At 39.2% G+C, this 23,726-nt stretch overlaps 1 protein-coding gene across 3 annotated transcripts; it reads left to right on the top strand.

The window, feature by feature from the left end:
* CFAP418 (cilia and flagella associated protein 418) lies at positions 1–23,726 on the top strand. Of its 3 annotated transcripts, XM_079796090.1 has the most exons (8): positions 1–245; positions 2,292–2,379; positions 5,733–5,797; positions 6,342–6,407; positions 11,557–11,652; positions 15,129–15,264; positions 20,102–21,979; positions 22,121–23,726. In XM_079796090.1, exons 1-7 carry the CDS (start codon positions 52–54, stop codon positions 20,120–20,122), a joined length of 666 nt encoding a protein of 221 aa, XP_079652216.1. In that variant the 5' UTR covers positions 1–51; the 3' UTR covers positions 20,123–21,979; positions 22,121–23,726. The 3 variants fall into 3 exon arrangements, with proteins under 3 accessions (XP_079652216.1, XP_079652217.1, XP_079652215.1); XM_079796089.1 differs by lacking the exon at positions 1–245 and adding an exon at positions 256–1,539 and having other exon boundaries at positions 20,102–23,726; XM_079796091.1 differs by lacking the exons at positions 20,102–21,979; positions 22,121–23,726 and having other exon boundaries at positions 5–245; positions 15,129–20,043.

Here is a 23,726-nt window from a genome sequence, read left to right as displayed (position 1 = left end):
CGCGCGCACGCGCGGCGCGTTCTCGCGTTGCCCCTGGAAACCGCTGGGCTGATGCCCCGAGGTGAGCGGAGAAAGACACAGCCTTTCAAGATGGCGAAGGACCTGGACGAGCTCTTGGATGAGGTTGAGTCCAAGTTTTGCAGACCAGACCCGCTGAGACTGGGCAGGGCCGAGCGACCCAAAGGCTACGGCGGCGGCATCCTCAGCCACGACCGGAACCGAGCCGAGGCGGAGGAGAAGCTCAGGTTACCGGGCGGGAGGAGAGGGGTGGGCTCTTCTGGGGAAGCCTGCTCCGAGCCCTGCAGCCTCCCTCCCAGCTCGTCTCCCCGTTCGGGCCACGGTTCTCAGTCCCCACCCCTGGGGCCGCGCACTCCCAGCTCCGTGGGCGTGAGGTTTCGGGCACCGCGGGCCCGGGCCTGACTCCGCCCCCGGCACGTCCCGGAGAGCTGGCCCCGCCCCGGGGGCCCGCGCCCTCCCGGAACCCAGTCCGCGCGTCCTCGTGGAGGTGGGGGGAGAGGGGGCCGCTCGGGGCCCTCGGTGACCCCCGGTGACCCCCGGTGAGGGGCCCGCCCGGAGAACTGAAGCCTGTTGCCTCTGACCCCATCCCCCAAGCAGAGTAATCCTGGCAACAATTGTTGCCAAAAAAATAATAATAATAATCATTCCGTTCTGTAGTCCTGAGCTGATTTTTGTTTTGCTTTGGCTCGGAGCATTTGGGGAAAGATTTTAAGTCGTTTTGGGTTTTGATCCGAAAAAACGACCGTTCGAATTGGCCGATCTTTTCCTTCTGTGTGGTCCTAAAAGGAGGGCTTCCTTCTTCGTCTCGTGTCCCGACCTCAACCCAAAAAAAAACAAAAAACACAAATTTTGTGTCTGAATGAGATGGCCCTTCCGAGGGAGCCGCTGCCGCTGCAGGAACCCTTGCTAGGCTCGGTTGGAAACGCCGGTGGGAGCACACAGCTGTGGGACCCCCCGAGGAAGGCGCTCCTGCTCATTCGTGGCTGCGTCTGTGGTTTGGTTTTGCTGTGCATGTGCGTGGTTCCCACAGGTATTTCCCCACTTCGTTGTTAGCGAATTTACCAGGCTTGCCTCTAATGACATGTATCCGTTTACAAAGAAATTCACCCTCAGAAGACAGATACATTGAAAAGATTCTAAAGTTCGGAAACGTTAAGTTCTAAAAAGTAGTTGAGTGCTAAGCAGCATTCTAAAAAAATAATAAGGGTAGTGCCCACAAAATGGACTGCGTCGAATGGGCTGACGTTCATGTGATTGGATGCTTCTGCAGGTGTCGCTCATTCATTTGTATATTATCATACACACGCCGGAGAGCCTTCTGTACTCATTCCCAGCACCTCTACCTTCCCTACCCCACAGCAGCATCGCCTTGCGATGTCTTTCATTCTTTTTATTCGTTCCTTCAGGGAATGGAGAGAATTTATCAGAGAGCCTTCCAGTGCCTGTTTGTCTTAGGAGAACTAGGTGCAGAGTGGTAGGATGTCTTGCATCAGGCTGCTTAAAATGGAAAGGGCTGCTAAGGTGGGTGCTCTCCAAACACAGGTCCTTTTATGCCTGTAAGACTGCTAAAATCCATCCATAATGCCTCCAGCACCCCATCTCACCTTACTACCACATCAGCTCTTTCAGTAATACATTTATAAAAGCTGTAGCAAACCAGAACAGTTTTCATGTGTTAACATTTCTTTTCATTTGACAATGTCGTTGTAAAGGTTAATTATGCAACAGCAGCCAAGGCCCTAAACCTAATACCAAATACAATCCCTACCGGATCTATAATGTCAAACATTAAAAAAACCTTCCTGAGCCAAAATTGATATTTAAAAGCTAGGAACTGATTTATATTATGAATTTATTAACAGGAGACTCCCTGTCCATTGTGTAGTGAAGTAGCCTGTATCTTTTCCTTATGAGTTAAAATACTGAAATTGTCTCTTTAAATGATAGCTCTGCAAATAATAAAATAAATGACCATGCTACATCTGGATACCGGGAACAGCTGCTCTTTAAATAAGCAGTTGATGTTTAAAAGTACATGCCCAGCTTTTTCTTGAATATAATGTATAGCTTTAAATGTCTTAAGTATGTAAATTTGTAACTGACAGCTTACATTTTTTGTCAACAAACAGGTTGTGTCCATAGAGAAAAAAATTAGTGTCGCATTTATCCTTCTGTTATCAACTCTAATAATAGACTTTATTTAAATAAAACTCTTCTGTTACTGGCTGACTTTATACGCTCTTAAGCTTCAGCTGTTTTGTTTTATTTTTCAGATCAACAGAAAGATTTAAAAAAGAAGATGATCTTGACAGTCTTATTAATGAAATATTTGAAGATCCCAACTTTGATAAAAAATCCTTTGTAAGTCAAGTGTTATAAATATGCAATAATTTTTTCATTTTTAAGACGTTTAAAATAGTCTGAAAACTTACGGAATGCACAAGTATCTATAGTTCTTTGCATTCTGAGAAATACTGTCATCTAAATAAATTATTCCACGTAGAGTTGTAGAAGAAATAAAATATTAGAAACTCTCAGTGTGTTTTTTGCTATTCATTTCTCAGCAAGAATGCGAAATTAGAAAAGCTGCTAGAACAAAAGGCAACTCATAGTTGAAGTTGGTTACCTGTATATAGTCTCTATAAGAACACTTTTCTGAAAGACCGAAAACAAACAGCTTTCATATAGGAATGTGCTTAGCATCTCAGATGCAATGCCATTGCTGTTATTCCATAACCCATGAGTAAATTGTTAATATTTTAAATATTTACCAGTAAATGCTTGTGTATCTACATTAGCTTTATGAAAAGCGTATAAAATAATATAACAACCAACCTTGAAGAGGAATTACTAGGTTATGAGGTGTGCTCATTTTCAATTTTTTTATATACTGTTCATACTGAACATATATTAATGTTTTGCCATATTTGCTTTGCTTTAATTTTTTAAGTTATAAGTAAAGTTTAAAAACTCCGAATCGTACTTATTGCCTTCCTACCCAGAGGTAACCACCAACCTTTCTATCCATACTTGTATACTTTTATTACATAGGTATTAACCGTAAGTCATTTTCATTGCTGAATATACCTTGTTAAGTAATTCTACCACAGTTTACCCACTGCCCTGGTAATGGACATTTAAATTATGCCCAATTGTTGCTCTTACAAACAATGCCTCTTCAGATATCTTTGCATTCTTTTTTTATTCACGTACAGGAGTTTCTCTAGGATGTATAAACCTTGAAGAGGAATTGCTAGGTTATAAGGTGTGCTCATTTTCAAATTTTTTACCCATTGCCAAAGTGTTTTCCAAAGTGCTGTGTCAGTTTTATTCTTCTTACCAGTAGTGTATGAGCATTTATATACTTTAATTTTTACCATGTTGGTCATTATAAAATATATTGGTTAGATTTTTTAAAAATATTTTTTTATTGATTTCAGAGAGGAAGGGAGAGAGAGATAGAAACATCAATGATGAGAGAGAATCATCCCCAGTGGGGGGTGTGCCTGCACACCCCCCACTGGGGATGAAGCCCGCAACCCAGGCATATGCCCTGACCAGAATCAAACCTGCGACCCTTCAGTCTGCAGGCAACGCTCTATCCACTGAGCCAAGCCGGCTAGGGCATATTTGTTAGATTTTAAATAAAGAGACCAAATGAAAGTCTAAGTTACAAGGACCACAAAGAAAAAAAAAATCTAAAAAGATAAATATAATACCAAAGTTTTTTTAAGGGTAGGGAAGATTAAAGCAAGACAGTGGACTGAAAATCACTAGGCAGTGCTGGTGTTAAGGCTATGGACATGGCCAACTACGTTTTTGTCAACCAGACAAAGAATAAACTGGCTAGTATAGACTTTATCTTTATTTCTCTAACATTTTCAATTAATCCGAGGTAATTAATAAGCTGATGGTCTCATTGATTTACATGTCAACCCAATAGCAATGGTGTTGAATAGTCTGTGAACAAGAATGTATCATAAATGCCAAATAGCTATGCTGATTTAATTAATAGTAGAAAAAATAAACTACATAATGTTCTTGTTGGGATTCATTGATCACCTGAGCAATTAATTATTAAATACTTACAGAGTACATATCTGTATGTGAGGCACTATTTCTTCAGGGCATTTCAAAAGCAGAAGGAACTATGTCTCTGGCTTGGCTTTAAGATATACAAATCTGAGCCCTGGCCAGTGTGTTCAGTTAGAGCGTCACCTCAAGCACCAAAATCTTGTAGGTTTAATCCCCGGTCCCAGTTGGAGTGCATGTGGGAAGCATCCAATCAATGTGTCTATCATCAATGATTCTTTCTCTCTCTCCTCTCTCTCTCTCTCTCTCTCTCTCTCTCTCTCTCTCTCTCTCTCTCTCTCTTTCTCTCTCTTCCTCTTCCTCTCTCCCTCCCTTCCACTCTCTCTAAAAATCAATGAAAAAATTATCCTTGAGTGAGGATTAACAAAAAAAGGTATACAAATCTGAAATAAAAGTAACTCTTACAATCATGAGTAAATAAACTTTTATGTTCTTCTGCATGCTGCTTTTTTAAGTGGTTATATCCAGTTTTCCAGCCTGCAAGGGAGAAAGAAACCCAAATAAACATCTGAAGGAGAGCAGGTCTATGTAACACTGACTGGATAAGGAAAAGAAGTGTCTGAACGGCCCATCCATGCCCACCTCGTCCTCAGGGGCCAGGTCATGCTCCTGAGAGCACTGCTCCTTCCCCCGCCGCTGGCCCATTCGGCTGTTTCTGAACTGCGCTTGGGCCCACACAGAAGAGCCCAGAAACCACAGCAAACGTCACAGCTCGCCAGCTCCAGGTCACCAGCATGAACCTGGATGGTACATGACACATTTGGAGAAACAGGAGGAGACTCATGCACATGATTATTTTTGAGACATGCGCCCCAAATTTCCCCAGTTCTGTTTAACATCAAATAGAAGAGTTAAAAGAAATAGTGAAATGAAATATTTTTGCCTCCATTAAATTTCCTCACCTACTAGGTCAAATGAAGCCATGTTGCTGCATAGTTTAAATTGCCTTTTCTCCATCTCACTTCCTCTCCTTGGCGGTGGTCTTAGTATGTGGGTTTATGTTGTTTGGTACGATATACCAGTTAACACTTAATAAATGCCCGCTAATGATGACGATGTTATATAACCATATGGGAACTACTGTATGGTTGTGGCTAGGTAGGTCTACAGTCTCCTCAAATGCCTATTGGTTGATACCTTTCCACTTGATCAAAATTAATATTCCTGAAGTTACCCAGGAGTTTAGTTAGTTTATTTTTAGTTCAGGTGAGTACTATTCACAGCCTTTAAAAAGGAGTCTGAGGTGTGTGTGTTTTTCTCAATTGAATTTTTCCAGGATGAGGTTTTAAATAGAAGGTCCTTCATATTAAATCATTGAACTTTACTATTAATTGAAGAATTATAAAGTGACTCTAAATCTTAGCATGCTAATAATGGCAGTATATCAATTTCCTAGACTAAAAGCAGAGTAATTTGCAAATTCCTCAGGGAGGTCAACTTCCCTTTTGCCTTTAAGAAAAAGGTTTTGATCATTGTTTTTATTTCAGAAACTTTAAAATGATACAAATTTTTTATTTTAAGTCATTTAAAAAATATTCTTGTTACAAAGTAAAGAATATTAGTTTTCATGTTACAATTATCTAAGTTACTCTTGGCCTTTCATTGTTTTGTTTTTTTAACAGAAATTAAAATCTAAATCTTCAGGTAACACATCTGTCAGAGCTTCCATTCAAGGCCTCAGTAAAAGGTAAGTTGAGATTGCTTTGGTAAGTTACACACACTAGTGAGCAAACACTATGAGCATAGTCTAGTAGATTTTATTACCTTAAACAACAGTGACATTGAACAACAAAGCACTGGTTGGCTTTCAGGAGAAAGACCAATAGCAATATCTTTAGTGTTCCTATGGTCTGTGACCCCTTAGTATAAAGGAACTTGAATGAGAGATTATTGCTATTGTAAATAATTTTCTGCCAGGTGAAAAAAAAAAGTGTGAACAGTTTCTTGAAATTAATGTTCTGTTATATTCTTCAGTATTTACTTTGTCCCTTACATTATTTGGCAAACACATTTTTCTGTGACTCATTTTAACTCTTTGAGTGTTCCTGCATATACAGGTTATATCCAATAAAGCAGTGATCCCGGAATAAATACCTCTTCTTTAAAATGGTTGGCTTGCTCCGGAAAATATACAATTTGATTATAAGGCTGTAGAGTTAACAAAGCCAGACTAACGTCTCACATTTCTTCCTTGTAATTTTCTTTCTCTCCCGTTTGTTGACCGTGTCTAGTTGCAGCCCCGTGTACCTTGGTGGAAGCACTACTCCGTGCGGAATTGGAACAGCTACTTCACAGAGGTGGGATGTCAGAAATATACTTTCTTACGAGGTTTCCCAATTTATACCCTGTTTTTAAAACAGTAATCTTGGCATCGATCTGTTTCATAATCAGAAGTGTGTTTTCTTAGCCAATCCAAGAGCACTTTACTGAAATCTTAGTTGTTTTTGGGTGATCGCCGTTGAAAGCTGTGATGGTGGTGACGCCTTTCTCTGCGCCCCACGTGAAGGGCCTGGACATGCCAGTCCCCGCTTGGCTCCCACAGGACACCGGGAGAGGGAGCGTCCGCCGTGCGTTTTCCTTCTGGGCAGAGGAAGCCAGGTGGTGAGACACGCGAAGCAGCGCAGGCCCGCAGCTTCATGACGTTCTCCCCACACTGACTTGGCCAAACAGCCAGCATGAGAAGCCGCACGCAATGAGCTTTGTCTAGATGAGGAGAGGGACTTTACACAAATAACTCCAAAAATAGCTATTTAATCTTCACATGCTCTGTAATGTGAAGGGGAGGTACAGAATACTGTAAGCATAGATCATTGGCACCCCGATTAATATGAAGGGTTAGAAAATTCTTCCCTAAGCAGGTAACATTGAATCAGCCTCGGATATGAAAAATGAGTAGAAGTAAAGAGGGGGGACCGTTGGGGCCAGAGGGTATGCCGTGTTAGATGATCCCTGAGCTGGGAAGAGTGTTGGAGGAGCAAAGAGCAGCTGGGGAGCTGCAGCGCAGGGAGTGGGGGAAGAATGGCTCCTGATGGGGCTGGAGAGGTCGTCGAGGGAGATTTGGTTTGTTGGCGGTCCGTAGTCCTCTGAAGATTTGAGAAAAAGTTGGTCATGGATGCAGTGAGAGCAAGTGGTGGTTGGTTGGTTGGTTTTTAGCAGAGAGTCACCTAATCATATTTGTGTTTCTAAAGAAAGTTATTTTAGCTGCTGAATAGAAAATGGATTGGAAGGTGAGAGGCAAGACAGGAGAGGCCAGTCAGCAGGCAGTATTTCACAGTGGTCCAGGAGAGAGATGATAATGGTAGCTGTGAGCCGAGTGGTGGCAGTGGCTCTAGGGAAAAGGTGTCACATTTGAGCTGTTTAGAATCTAGAATTGACAAAATTCGGTGAATTTAATGGCTAAGAGAACACTGTTAGGAATGACTCCCAAGTAATGTGCCTTGCCCAGGGTCACATAAAGTGTTACAAAACAAGGACTCAAATGTGTAATTGAGTCCTGCTCCATTATGCTTTCTAGTAAACCAGTTTGTAGAAGGCCAGGTGATATATGTAAGAGGGGAGAACCGTGGCTGATTTACAACTGCAGCTGCTGTTCTTTTCCATCTGTCCAAATATCAAGAATCCCTAGTCTACTGTGTAGATCTGACAGGATTTTACTGAAAACCACAGGGTTTGGGCAGAAGACTATATTGGGCTGTATTTGGAAAATTCCCATCATAAACATCTTTAAAATAATGAACATCCTCTTGATTGGCTGGACAAAGGGACAAAACTGTTGATGACCCTTCCTATTCAATTGCCTCTACATTTTAGAAAAAGAAGAGTGACTATCTTTCATTGGAATCATTACATTATTTTTTAATATATTTTTTTTTATTTCAGAGAGGAAGGGAGAGGGGGAAAGATAGAAACATCAGTGACGGAAAAGAATCATTGATTGGCTGCCTCCTGCGCGCGCACACACACACACACACACACACACACACACACACACACAGGGAATCGAGCCTGCAACCCAGGCATGTGCCCTGACTGGGAATCGAAGGTGACCTCCTGGTTCATAGGTTGACGCTCCACCACTGAGCCACGCCGGTCGGGCCATTCCTTTATTTTAGGTATGCTCTAGTTAGACGTAGTTATAGACGATAAATATTTTTAAGCCCTGAATATAAGCACTGATTTACATGTCCAGGGCATAAGTGAAATTGAGTCTATTCTGCCTGTTTTCCATGTGTTTTATTTGTTTGATTTCTGGGTAGAGTTCTGGTTTAGAAGTAATACTCAATGATTTTAGAGTGTAAAGATTTGAGTTTTTACCCCGTTGGTGGGGAAGGGAAAAAGAGTAGTAGCAGGAAGCGTAGTGGCATTAGTAAGGTATAGATAAGACTAAGGCGTTATTTTCAAGCCAAATCGAATTTTACTCCTAATTATTTTTTAAACTACTTGCAAGGTCGACTTATTGCATAGACTGGTACTAATTATGATCTAACAAAGTGAATCGTAGCAGCAGAATGATTTCTGAGCTGCAAGTGAGTTTTATTTTTCTCAAAGGACAGTGTTTGTAGGAAACTGTGGTAGTGTGAATAGATTTGAATAAACTACTAAATTTTAAATTAAATTAAAAAGCTGTATGTAACATTATGGTTGAGATTTTACACATACAAAACGTCAGGAAATTCAAAATTATAGTTCCCACAACAGCAATAATTCAGCCAAATTGCACATATGTATTAAGGCATTAAAGTTAACACTCTGTGCAATCATGTAATAAACTACATATGCATAAGAAAGCACGTTATGGCAGCTTTGGGAACCATCATTTTGCATTTCCTGACTTTGTACATTCAAAATCCAAGTTCAAATGTGTACGAATATAATTGTGTTGAATTTCCATATGTACAAGTACAACTTCATAAATTGCTCACAGTTTAAAAGAAAATATGGACTTATGAAACTTGTATAGATTTTGAATGTTTAGTTACTGTTATGATTAAACATAATTTTAGACATAGAAAGCATTTATTCTCAAAGGAATCTGTAAGCCAAAAAAAAATGCAATTTTGAAGTTACCATATTTGAATTTCAAGGAAAATAAGTGAAAAATATTTGGCTTTTACTTTATTATTTTTTAATTACAGAAGGATTGTATCCTTATTATAAAAACAAACTTGAAAAATGTATAAAGAGAAGGATAATAATCTCCTTCCCTCCCTCCATTCCCACCATTCCTGAGACAGCCAGTGTGGGCTTGATAATAGTATATTACTGTCTACATTTTTTCCATGTTCTTATTACCTTATAAACACCTGTATAGGAATTTTTTGTTGTTGTTTTCACAAAAATAGGATTATGCTATATATGTTACTGTGCACCTTGTTTTCTACATCTTTCTAGGTCAGTGGAAAAATTAATTCTCTTTATCAGCTGCCTAATATTCCATAGAATAAACATACTGTATGTTATTCATTGTTTTTCCCTTTTAGGTAGGTATCCAAGTGGTATCTTGTTTTTTGCCACTTCTACAATACTATAGTAGAAATTCTTGAGATATATGCTTATGTTGATGCTTTTATTCATATGCAATGGCTCCCCAAAAATGGAATTGCTAGTGCAACAGCAAAGGATAATTTTAACTTTAAAATAATCCCAAAGGTTAAAGCAGTTCACATACCCACCAGAAATATCTGAGGAACTTGGTTAAAAATGTATTTGGTTGTTGCTTTAAATTTTAATTATTTGTTAGATTTTACCTTTTAAACAAACAGGCACTGTTATAAGCACTTTAACAATATTAACTCATTAGGTCCTCATTGTAATTCTAAAAGATGTATAAAAATTATTAGTATCCCCATTTTACATACAGGGAAACAGTTACAGAGAGAAGTTGAGTTACTTGGCTGTAGTTGCACAGCTAGAAAGTAGAATCAGTAGTTGAACCTGGGCAATTTGTGTTCACAGTTTACGCTCTTACCTACCATTCTACAATACCTGTATTAGTGAGATTGGCTATATTTTTAAGCTTTGTCTTTGTCATTTGTAAACACTCTGAATAGTATAAGTAAGTATTGGACCTTGTGCTGGAAATGTTTTCTTCCACTATTTTTCACTTTGTTTTGGGTTTGTTTGTTTTTTGTGTGTTTGTTTGTTTGTTTTTTGAAAATTTCTATAAGGGTTTATTTGAGCTTAACTGATGACATTCCTGGGAAGCAAGATGTCAAATGCTCCTGTTCTTGGCATCTTAAAAACTCTTATTTCCTTTTAATTTTTAGGTGATCAAATGTATCTATATTGATTCTAGTTTTTAAATATTTCAAGCAATATTCTTTAAAGTAAGTCACAATTATTATACAAATCAAATTGTTTGCAGCAGCCATTCATAAGTTTTGTCATATATTATCATCTTATTCCTAAAGTTACATGTAGTATGTGAGTTTTAAGAATTGCGTGTCATTTGAATTCCTCAGATATTCACTAAGCGTAGTTCTAGCAGTTCCGCCCTCTTCCCTGCATTATCGCTTTGCTCTTCACTGCTTCTTTGCTTTTTCCCTTCTTTCTCTTAACCCCACTTCCGTTTAAATGGCTCAGGTACACCTTCTCAGACAGGCCTTTGCAGTCCACTCTATTTAAAATTGCAGCCCACTCCCTCCACTACTCTGTTTGTTTTTTCCTGCTCTACTATTTCATTTGAAGCATTTTTTATCTTCTAACATTGTGATGAGTGCTGTTTATTTCTTTTCTCATTAGAATCTATGCTCCATGAGGACAAAGTCTTACTAGCACATAGTAGGCTTTCAGTAAATACAGAATGGAGCAAATTAGGTTTACAATTGTTTATGTGAAAAATAATAAATACAATACTTAGTAAATAATAATATAAAAATAAACAGTTTCGTGTACTCACAACTATAAACCTACTTTTGCCTGTTTTGTGTGTGTTTTTAATGGGTGGATGAATGCATTAATGCCAACCACTGAGGAAACAGAAACAAATAAGATACTGTCCCAGCACTTAAGTAGCTTAAGGGGGAGACATTCATTTCAATACAATGTGGCAAATTCTGTGATAAAGGCATTCTTGAAAATTTTATTAGGAAAGGAAGCAACTTAAAGAAGTTAAGTGAAGACTTCCCTCAAGCACAATTTGAAAACCATTGAACTAAAAGATCTACACATCCGTTTCCTTTCTTTTCTATCTGTACAATATACATGTGTGCATAAATGTATCCATGTATAAGATCTTAGTAAAATAGGTACGCGTAGAAATTGAACCTGGAATTTTAGGTATATAATCATTCCTTTGTATAAAAATTTACAATCAGTTTAATCTTTACTTTTTTGTTGTTAACTCAGTAATTTGTAATATATGGTATATCCTATGAATAAATCACCATATTTTTATATTTATACATACCAATAATCTTTAATGTACAGTTCTTTTTCTCTAAACAGATCATGTGATCATCTGCGTTGTACAGCGTGTGATTTCTGGGTAGTAAGCTACGATGACTATATGTGGGACAAATCATGCGATTATCTGTTTTTCAGGTATGCTTCTAAAGAATCTCACTGTGAAAATGTATCAAGTATAACTTTATATTTCTATTTTGCTGTAATGTCTCTTGTGGACTTGGCCAGATCGTGTGGCCTCTACCTCTTCAATATTCCTCTCACCATCTCCTTTTTTCCATCTGTCTGCTGTCAGCCTAGGTAAGACATGTTGCTTCTGGACAGTAATCTAGATATTGCCTTCTTGCCCAGCCCGTGTGGCTCAGTGCTTGAGCATCAACTTAAGAACCAGGAGGTCACGGTTCACTTCCTGGTCAGGAGGGGAATTTGATATGCCCAGGTTGCGGGCTTGATCCCCAAGAGACAGCCGATCAATGATTCTCTCTCATCATTGATATTTCTACCTCTCTCACGTTCTCACTTCCTCTCTGAAATCAATAAAAATAAATATATATATTTTTAAAAAGAATATAGATATAGCCTTCTCACTGACTTTTCTGCCTTCAGTATCTTCTTTCAGACCACCTTTTCCTTGCTGAGAATTAAAGCATAACTAAGAATGTGCCATTCTCCTACCCAGAACCCTTTTGCTTACAGAATTATGTCCGAATTCCTTAGTATGGCACCCAAGGCCCTCCAAGATCTAGCCCCTATCCATCACCCAGCTTTGTCTTTCCACAGTATAAGATTTTAGCTACATCAGATTCCTCAATACTCCCATTCCCCATTACTTTGTGCAAGCTCTCCACCTCCTGGGACACCTTACCATTTTATCTAAATCTTAGGTTGGCACATGTCTGCCTCTCTCCTTGCGGTCAGGATAGGCTTACTCATACTTTTGCAATTTAGACATCTTTATACACTACTAACTACCTAATGTTTTTAAGATGTTATAAGTTATAAAAATATGCTTAAACTACGCATTCACTTTTTTAAATAAAAATTAAGAGTTAAAAATTAATAGTGCACATATCATTCATTTTTGGCTTCCCTAACCTGTGCCTAGACAAAGACTGTCTATTCGGATACAAGTAATCATAAGACATTGTAGCATTCTCCCGTAGCAGAAAGAAAAGGGGGAGTTTTCCAGACCTCTTCCCACATCCATTCTCATGTAAATCCCTAGGAGTCTCCTCTAATGTAATAATTTTTAAATTTTTTCACATCAAGAACTGAACTATTTTGAAAATCTTAACGAAAATTTTGCATCTTCTTCACACACCAAAGTAAATGGAAATGTACAAATATACAGAAAAAGTATAATTTAAGAGGTTTCACATTCCTCAATCCAAGTAAAGCCTAGTGACCTCCCAAAATCCCAGGTCAGGTTAGCCTACCTTTCATCCCATTATTGGAAAAGTTAACTTCATTTCAGGTCTGTTTGCCTTTTCTGACTTTTCTAACTCCTCTGCTAGTTACTACTACTCGTTCATCTACAGCGTGATTAATAATTCCCACATGCCACCAAGATGCACCAGCAATTTTTACAGAATAATAGAATGCATGCAATATCGAAACAGGTGAGCACAGGCATTAAGTGAGCTTTTCGATGATTTAGTTGGTACTTGAACTTGCAGTGTCTCAGTTAAGAACTCTAGATCTGTGGTAGCCTGGCTTTGCTTGCTTGTTTGATTGTTTTGTTAATGAGAAAGAGCAGCTTTATTTTTACCCAGGGTCAGGCACAGGCACTGCCAATCCTTGTCAGATGCGGGGGTGAGGGAATGTGAGGTTTGGGGCATTAAAGCGGAAGACCGTCTGCAGAGAGCTCGGAACCCTCCCGGGAACATCCCCGCTCAAACCAGGAAAGCGGGAACGGGGTGGCTGGGAAAGGCCACAGACAGCAGGGCTCGTTGTTGGCTCTTTGGGGTTCCGTTTCCTCGGACATGGTTTGTCCCAGCGTCAGATTCCAGGGCAGCAGCAGCCCCCAGAACTGCGGCCGCAGCCAGAGCCCCCAGACTGCTGCCCACGCCCTTGGTCACAGGCGTCAGAGCTCTGGCACTCCTAAAACCCCTAGTTAAGGAGTCAGTCACTTTCTGGCCTGAGGGGCTCAGCTGATTGGAGCATCATCCTGTGCACCTAAAGGTCGAGGGTTCGATTCTTGGTCAGGGAACATATTCAGGTTGCAGGTTCGATCCCCGATCAGGTTGGTACAGTAGGCAACCAATTGATGTCTCTCTCTCACATCTATGTTTCTCTCTCTGTCTCTCTCCCTCACTCCCTCCCTCTCTTTTCCTCTCTCTCTAAAAATCAATTTTAAAAAACATTTTTTTAAAAATTCAATCAGGTATCAGATGTTAAATTTGTCAAAATACATTGCAGATTGAATAAAAAACTTTTTTTCTTCATTTAACTTTTTAGTTTTCATTAAACACGTAGTTTTGTGAATTTTTTTTTTTCTTTCTGACAAAACTTACATGATTCATTTCTTCCCCTGGCTCACTATAACCTTAGCTAAGACTTTGCTGGTCAGAGTCTCAGTTTCTTGAATCAGACAGTTGACCTGGAAAATCTCTCAGGTTTTGTGAGGTTCTAACCTTTAAAATTTGCCTGGATTTTGTACAATACAGGACTGAATGTGGTGTCCACTGGCCACCAGAGGGCACTTTGTAGCCTGCCTTCTCCTGCAGTGACATAAAAAGATGGGACTATATCTCTTTTTTTAATATTTATACTGTGTTTCATCATTTTACTTCGCATTTATCATTTTATTTTGAATGTTTCTATTTTTCTTCGGCCATAGAATAGTTAGATAAATTCAGTACATGGATTATCTTGAAAATCATAATTGACTTTCAATTAATTAAACATAAATTAACTTCTCTAGTCTTTTTTTATAATAACATCAATCAGATGGTTATCATTTTCATGATGGTCCTGCCAATTGATTTAATTATTTTAACATTGTCACTTAATGTAGGTTAGGTATTATTTTATTGCTGACACTATAAGTAAATAAGATATCATTAAAAAATGAAAGATCTATCAGTTCCAACACAGAAATAACAGGCACTTTTTCTCTAGTAATGAAAAATTTCTGTACTTAACCCATCAGAAGCGCATTATTTTTATGCCTCCTATATCCCCTCCATTTGCCATGTTGCCGGCTTTTAGCATTTGGTGTAGTAAGTATCTGAGGTAGGAGATGACCACCACCCTTTGCACTCTGTTCTCACTTGATCTGAGCCACGAGTCAGAGAAGCGATTCACCGTATTCTCGTATCATGTCATCTCTGATAAAACAAATCATAATTTCTCAGCTTTTATTAGGTCATTATGTTCTAAACAGCCTTAATAAACAGGCCTAGAGAAATGCCATTGAAAAGTACTAGTTACTGAGGAAATACCCTCAGAAAGAACAGGGAATCACATCTGCTGTTGTTTGTGTGAAGGGAACCAAGGTTTGTTGAATGTTCAGTTGTTAATAAAAATGGGAAAAATAAAGCAACTAGAAATTTTTTTAAGTCATTAAGCACTGGAAAAGCCACTGTTCTAAAACATTCATGTTTTACTAATAGGAACAACATGCCAGAATTCCACAAATTAAAAACAAAGTTGGTAAAGAAGAAAGGAGCGCGGGCGTATGCCTGCCAGTGCAGCTGGAGAACTATTGGAGAACTGACTGACCTGCAGACGGACCATCAGCTGCGTTGGGTTTGTGGTAAACACTAAGAATGCAGACTTTTGCCCTGGCCGGGTGGCTCAGTTGATTGGAGCATCATGCCATAACCCGAAAGGTTGCGGATTTGATTCCCAGTCAGGGCACCTAGGTTGTGGGTTGGGTTCGATCCCCGGTCGGGCTGTGTACAGGAAGCATCCAATCAGTGTTTCTCCTCTCATCAATGTCTCCTTTCTCTCTCTTCCCGCCCACCTTCCTCTCTCTCTAAAAACCAATTAAAAATATATATATATATCCTTGGGTGAGGATTAAATAAATAAATAATACAGATTTTTCACATTCAGACAAATATATCCATGAGAGCAGTCTCTATTAATCATCATAATATTTAAGTAAAGGTACATAGCAGTATCATGCCCTTGGGAAAAGACAATAAATTTCATTTAATGACTATACAAATTTTCAAAGACAAATAGACTTAAGAAGACAATGTGCTTTAACGTTTTGGAATTATCCCTTTTTGATATAATGGACATTTCATTTTGTAAGCAAAGAAACAAGTTCTTCAGATTCTTCTTTGCCAGCCTCTCTTCTATTTAATGAAAGTTTAATTTAGCAGTTTTATACCAATCTATAGCCATTTATCAGTAACTGCAGTGTTACTGACTGCTAATACACTTGGTGTAAATATTCCTCATTCAGAGCATTTAAATGGGATAAAGGCGGCCAGTGCAGAGAGGTCATTGAGGAATATATACATCCCCTGGTCCAGTCAGAGCTGTTGTTGCAAAGGATCGTAATTTAGATGTGGCAGAAACCATGTAAGCAGTGACTAATTGAGGAGTTTTCAGGAGTATAGGTAAACTGTAAATGAATACACTGCCTACATCTGATCTTACCTCACCAACTTAAAGTGATATTATGTACAATAATGGTATGTATTTTAGGTTTTAGCTTCTTTCTCCTCCTTTTGTTTGTGTGTATATATATATATAAAAAGTTACTTGGTTTTTTATTTTAGCAAATACGCATTTATATATTTTTTAAGATATTGATGCACCTAAAATTCCAAGGAAAGATCCAAATATGGACAGGTCATTGTTGGTTTTTTCATTACTTTCTAGCTTTTAATTCCTAAAACTCTATAATCAAGTAAAATGCACAGCAAGTAAGATATTTTCTCAGGCAGCCTGTTGGTTTTTCTGGTAGGATCAGAGTGACATACTGTTTATTAGATGAGTATGAAAAGAGAGAGCATAGCTTGTTGGGCTCCTTCTTGACATTACTGAGACTTGGACAACCTACAATAGCACATTTAGGAAATCAGTTACCTCAAAATTACCAGCTCCCAGCCACCATCAAGAGATTCGGAGAGCTTTCTAATCGGCCAAAACCTCTTTACTGCATGTGTCTAATATATGATTCGATTGTTGATACAAGGCATGCTGAAAAAGAGTAATTAAAGCAAAGTTATGATCTTCTTAGTCTTGTGCTTAATCCAGCCATCCTACTTAAGCAAAGAAGAAAAGCTTTCTGGTCATTAAAAGCCTTCTCCTAGCCATGACACATTTGCACATGAGTAAAACTCAGTAAATCTAGTGTTGCAACCGATCAAATCTGGTGGCAGAAACTGGCATTTTTGTATTAATATGTTTATAGATCTTATCTTTCAATAAAAATGTTTTACTCTCTAAAATGTTATATCACTGTAATGTATCCAGAAACAGAGGGATTTGGATTGAAGTCACCTATTTCAAAAAAATAGCACAGCAACAAGATTCACACATTCAGAACCCCACTTTAGTTATAATGGTGATGTTTGCTTTGTATGCAAAAGAACAAATTTACTAGATTATTAATTTTAAAATATACTTTATTACATAACTGTCCTATAACTTGGATATATTACCCATGTTTGGAATTTTGTTTGTTTATTTATTCCTCACTCGAGGACATGCTTAGAGAAGGTGAAACATCGATGTGAGAGAGAAACATTGATCTGTTGCCTTCCATATGTGCCCCAACCGAGGATCAAACCCGCAATGCAGGTTTGTGCCCTGACCAGGAATTGAACCGGCAACGTTTCGGTGCACAGGACGATCAACTGAGCCACTCTGGCCAGGCTGTCTGGCATTTTATAACATAGTAATTGTAATAATTCCCCAATGTCAGAAATATATATGTGACTTCACATTTTGTTTGCAATTTACTTTATAAGCTTTTTAATATTGTACAATTTTAATCTAAAATATAGAATGTTATTTTATATACAAAGGGATAAATTATTACCAGTTATAATTTAAGCCAAAATGCAGTTACTTTAGTATCAATGTAAACAAAAAGCATAGTTTCTGGTGAACTATAATTTTAAAATGCAAAATCTATAAAATTTAAAAGATGTTTTGCCCGTTTGTTTTCAATGTTCATAATTTTTTACCTTTAGCAAGTATTTATTTTTTGTCAAGCCAGGTAGCTACTTTATTTGAACTGTATTATATTCTCTGGCCCCTATCCTACCAAGAAATGAATAAATAATAGCTTTATTCTGTATTTAGTAACATTTTTGTTGTGTAGTAAAACTTTCATATTGGGATTAATTTGAAATAACTTTGATAATGTCTTTTAAAATGTCAACAAAAAAGTTTCCAACCATCCAATTGAACAGATAATTTACTTATTTACATTGGCGAGGAGAAGCATACCGAGAGAGAGAGAGAGAGAGAGAGAGAGAGAGAGAGAGAGAGAGAGAGAGAGAGTTGGTGTGTGCGTGAGCGTGTATAACAAAATGTGGGTATTTAAAGGAGCCAGGTCCAAGTGCTGGAAGAACAAGCCATGTTGAGATGGTGGTGTAGCATCCTTCTTTTCTTGAGTGAAAGAAGATGTCGTCAGACTATGATTTTGAATTGCTTTTCCTCCTTCATTTACTGACCTGTTATTTAAAAATAAGAACTAAAAGGTCTTTGTATCTAATCAGTACTCTGATGAAGCTTAGCAGTCACTTTCAAATGTTGGTTTTCCTCAAATGTTATGTCTTAACAAAATCTCTATCAGCTAACATACTACCCCTATTAATCAGCTTAACCTATTATTATTTAGATTTGTTCTTGAGCTCTGGTCAGTGTGGCTAAGTGGTTAGAGCACCGGCCCGCCTGCTCACCAAAGGATCGCAGGTTCAATTCCCAGTCAAGGGCATGTACCTGGGTTGCAAGTTCGATCCCCTAGATGTGTCTCTCTCACATTGATGTTTCTCTCTCCCTCCCTCCATCTATCCCTCCCTTGCACTCTCTCTAAAACTCAATGGGAAAAAAAATCCTCAAATGAGGATTACAAAAAAAAAAAAATAGTTCTTGAAGGGAAGAAAATATTCAAACTATACAGTCTCTTTAGAGTTAACATACTTATTTGTGTATATGACACCATTTTGTGCTCTCTTTTCAAAGATTGCATGGGATATATAGATATAGATATACATGTAGTTGATAAATTTATTTTCAGACTTCCCCAAATGCCTTGAGATAATGGGTGACAATATGAAGTGTTGCAAAATCAGCGGTGAAAGTCACATCCCTTGGGAAATTACTTAACTTTTTGGTTTCATTTGCCCAAATGAAATGGTGACAACCTTTTTGTAGCTTAAGTATTATGACAACATGTTTATTTTTTCATTCCCTAAATATTCCTTATAAGAAAAGCAGCTATGCTATTGTTTTTATTTTATAACTAGTAAATGTAAATGTGGCCAGCTTTATCTTTATATAAATTGAAGCTACAACTTTCAAAAACAAACCAAAAATCCACTCACCCTGGTCTCTTCCTGTCTGGTTTAAAACAAATTGTTCATCATGAAGGCGTGCCGGGCCTTTCACAGTATCTTTTCAGCTTTATCTGTCTCTGCTTCTCTCTTTCAACCAAACCTATATCCTACCCACAGTCCCTTAGATATACCTCACGTTTTACTGTCTTGATATGTCTTCTCTTCCTTATCTTATCCTATCTAAGTTTGACTCATTTTTCAAAGCCTATATCTTGTACACCAATGTTTTTCAGAGTGTTATCCACTCTCAGGGGAATCCCCAAGAGTCTTGGGGAGGGGGGAGGCCATATGGTCAAACCTGTTTTAGTAACATTAAGATATTAAAGCTGCTGGCACCTTACGTAACATGATCCAAAGCAGCGGCACCATGCATTTGCAATAGAAAAAAACAATTTCACTTAAAAGTATCCTTGATAAAGGCAGTAAAAACTATTAATTTTATTAATCTCAGCCTTCAAGAACATATCTTTTTAATATTCTGTTATGACTGTATGGGGAGCACACAAAAAGAACTTGCGCTAAACAACTCTTCATGGAATCCAGTTTTGCTTGAAAGAAAACTGACAGATAAACTGTGGTCATTCAGAATATTGAATATTTGCCACACATTTTCTCAAAAATGAACTGAGTGAGTCACCTCCAGGAAAATAACTGACAGTATTTGTTGGCAATGATAAAATTCGAGTCCTCAAGCAAAAATTAGAATTTTAGAAAATTTGTATTCACCAGTGACACCTTCCTCATACTTAAAGACTTTCCTAAGACTAGTGGTGATATGAACAAGTAAAATCTTTGATACTATATCATGAAACATGACAATATTTGGGAGATCTGTATAATTCAGCAAACCAATATCACCAAATGACCAATGCATGATATTACAAAACTGTTCATTTAAAGTGCAAGATAGACCAATGGATTTTAATGTAGCAGAATACTAAAAGTTCATTGATGTGATTTCCGTTTCCACCTTGCACTTAACTTTTAAGAAACTAGCACTTAGAAAGTTTTGAGGTAGTCATGCAGAATAGTCACGTGAGGCCCAATTTTCTTCTTAGGCTTCAACCAAAACGTCTTAAGAGAGTGAATGCAGCAGCAGATGTGCAAATCCAGCTGTCTTCTATCAAGCCAGAGATTAAAGAGATGGGCAGAAATGTGGAACAAATGTCACCCTTCTCACTATATTTGTTTTGGGAAATACAGATATTTTTACAAAATTCAGCAACACATCATGGGTTTATTTTTTTAATTAATAGTATTTAATGTTCTTAGTTTTAATTTCTAATACAATAAATATCCTATATAATAAAAGGCTAATATGCAAATTGTCCCCTCGACCAGGAGTTCGACCAGGGGGTGGGGGCGCCCAGCCAACTGCCTGCAGCCCTTCCCCCCATCCGGCCAGCCCCGCCCCCAGTTGGCCCACTCCCACTCCGAATGGGGCGGGCCAGCTGGACCCCACCCATGCACAAATTCATGCACCAGGCCTCTAGGCAATAGATAAAACTACAAAAAAAACACAAGCTAGTTGGGGTTCATAATAATTTTTAAGAGTGAAAAAGGGGCCTGAGACCAAAAAGGTTGAGAACTGTTGTACCCTATCTAGACTACCCTCCCTTCCCACAACCTACCCCAGCCAAACGATGTAATTTCTCCTCCTCCCATTTGCTTTTGAATTTTCTATTTCTTATACCGTACCTTGTATTATAATTATTTGTGTGCTTATTTTATTCTTCTTGGACATTAGATATCAGACTCTTTACTGTCTGGGACTGTTGTGCTGCTGACTTCCTGGATCATTGTGAGTAAGCCACTGTGTTTGCAGGCTGATCTACAAAATGAGAGTTGGATTTAATGACGTAAGTTTTCTTCTGTCTTGCAATGGTATGAATACTGTTCCTTTTAAAATACTTTATAGACCCAGTGTTACACTAGCCATACATCGGGACAAGGGGAGATACATGTTGTAGGGAAGAGCTCAGATTCTGGGGTCAAAGAGATGTGAGTTTCAAAAGGATAGGATCCAGGCTGGTGTGTCTCAGTGGTTGAAGATCGACCTATGAACCAGGAGGTCATGGATCGATTCCCAGTCATGGCACATGTCAGGGTTGCAGGCTCCATGCCTAGTGAGGGGAGGGGGCATGCAGGAGGCAGTTGATTGATGATGTTCCTCTCTCGTCGATGTTTCTATCTCTATCTCTCATCCTCTCTAAAAATAATAATAATTTTAAAAAATTAAAATGTTTACCTTAAGAACAACTTTCTGCCATGATTCTAGATAGGTCTTCCCTTTCAGCTTTCTTCCTATTTTGATGTAAACATCTTTAGATCCTCCAAGCTTCATCTTATCCATTTAAAGGGAGCTTCAAAGCACAAGTGCATTTCGCTTACAGTGCCCGCCTGCGCTGTGCTGGGTTTGTGGCCCTGGGGCCCAAAGGCACTAGTCATCAGACAGGAGAACTCATGGTTTCCCAGGGAGTGGCAGTTATCGGTCTTTTATGTTAAGTGGCTTTGATTCTGGTCAATACCAAACATCAAAATACAGACATCTACAGGCCGAGCCAGTACATTTAGGCTATTTCACAACCTAGTGAAATTCAACACTGGACATTCCCCATTTGCTCATCATTGATTGTAACATCACCAGAATGGAAACCGCTAGCCTGTGTGTCAATACTTGTGCTAGAAACATACATTGCTTCCAGAGGGGAGAAAGGAAAGCTTAAACTTCCCCTTTTTTAGTCTAAAATTCTTACTGCAATTTCAGGTCAGGTCACACGTTCTGAGCCCAACCTCGGCCATCACTGAGGCCTGGGGGGCCCAGCCACAGAAGGCTATCCTGCAGGAGCCTTTACAGGGCTAAGCTAGTGACCATGAAGATAAAGAGACCAGTTTGGCTCCAGGGACTTGGGGACTTGAAAAGACGCAACATTCTGGTGAGACTAATAAATTGGGACTCTAACCCATAGGGGGCAGGCGTGTACTGAGGACCCGGTCTCATTTCCTTCTTGGGCTTTGGTCTTGGGAAAGCACCCGGAACACTTTTCTAAACCATCATCCGCTCTGATTTTCATCAGAATCTGCCTGCTGTTTTTATCGGAATGAAAATAGAAATCGCCCCTCGTCGAAACCACCGTGTCTAAAAGGATAGGCCCAGGCACTAGGTGGGTCTGACCCAGGAAATTCACTCAAAAGCACTTGTCATCTTGCGCTTGTGGAAGGAAATGGAAACGTGCTAACTGCTTCGCTTCAAAAACCAAATCTTGAAGCACTTCTGGGATTCAGAGTTAACGAGGAGCAAGGAAATAATCCTCACCTACAACGAAAGGTGGGACCTCAGGTGACAGGCTTGGCAGAGGGGGCTGGGAAGTTCCTGACACCAATTATCTGGGTGTCAGGAGTCTTGGAAATTATCAAGTCCAGCCAGGGGCACGTGGGTCCCAAGAAAGAGGACTTTTGATGCTTTGCCTGCACTTTGGCCTAATCCTTCTTCCTCTCAACTTGACCAGTGTGTGACCTGCCCAGGCCAGATCTCTCCAGATTCTCCCCTAGGTTCTTCATCCCTTTTTTCACCTCCCCCTTCTTCAACCAAGACAAACCATCCTGTTAAGTCTATCAGGGTGTCCCCCACTGAAAACAACTCCCCCACCGAAAAAGGAACTGATAAGTGCCCTCCACCAGCTGTTAAGAGCTGATAATAGCTCCTAGTGGCTCTGCGCTCTCACGGATCTTCTTTTTTAACTTAATTTTTGAAAAGACAATATATTCATGGGGCTCAAAATTCAAACAATATAGAAATTCTCATTCCTACGCCTGTATGCCTTCCATGGAGCCATTCGCATCCCAACTCTGTGGAAGTGGCCATTTTAGTTAGTTTTTGTGTATCCTTTCAGAGTTACTTTATACTCATACAAGCAAATACAGATTACATAATTTCAGAGAAGTCTCAAGAGTTCTCGAGACTCTCTTAATCCTGCTCCCAGTAGGACTTCAGGCACTGAAAACCTCACTGAGCAGCAGGCCTTTCCCACGGCCCCTTCGTCATGACTTATAGTGGCTGCCCTCTTGTAGCTGAAGTTCCCTGCTCCATAAAAAGTTGGTTCCAATGGGATTCCGTCACAAGATCATCACCCAGGAAGAACCACAACCCGCTGCCTCAGTTCCAGGTCTCAAACGAAGAAGTCATGGGGTTGGAGAAGCTCTGAGGCCCCTCTTTTCATTGATTGAGTCACTTGTTGATCACTCCTATGGGGCCAGTCACTGAGCCAGGCCCTGAGGCCACAGATAAATTCCCTGCGTTCATGGCGAAAGGAAGACAACATAAGCCAAGGCTGTCATTTAGAGTATTTCAGTTGCAACTGACAGCAGATCCAGCCCAAACAGGTCTATGTGTCAGAAGGGACTGATTGGTTCTATTAAGGGAAATGTGCAAGGATAGAGTTGGCTTTAGATACAGCTTGATTGAGCGCTTAAGTGATGTCACTAGGAGCCATCTCTTGGTTCTGCTCACTCTGGGTTGGTTTTCAGGCTACTGTCAAAGAACAAAACTCAGCCATGCCAGTTTGAAGATCTAATTGGCTTACAACCAGAAAGGCTCTGAGGGGTCATACAAAATGGAAGGTGTTTATAGGAAGAAAGGTAGAACAAGGGAGCTATTAGCAAAGAGTAGAAAGGATTATTTTT

Source organism: Cnephaeus nilssonii (genome assembly GCF_951640355.1).
Source record: "Cnephaeus nilssonii genome assembly, chromosome: 18".
NCBI lineage: Eukaryota > Metazoa > Chordata > Mammalia > Chiroptera > Vespertilionidae > Cnephaeus > Cnephaeus nilssonii.
This window is presented reverse-complemented; position numbering and strand designations above follow the sequence as displayed.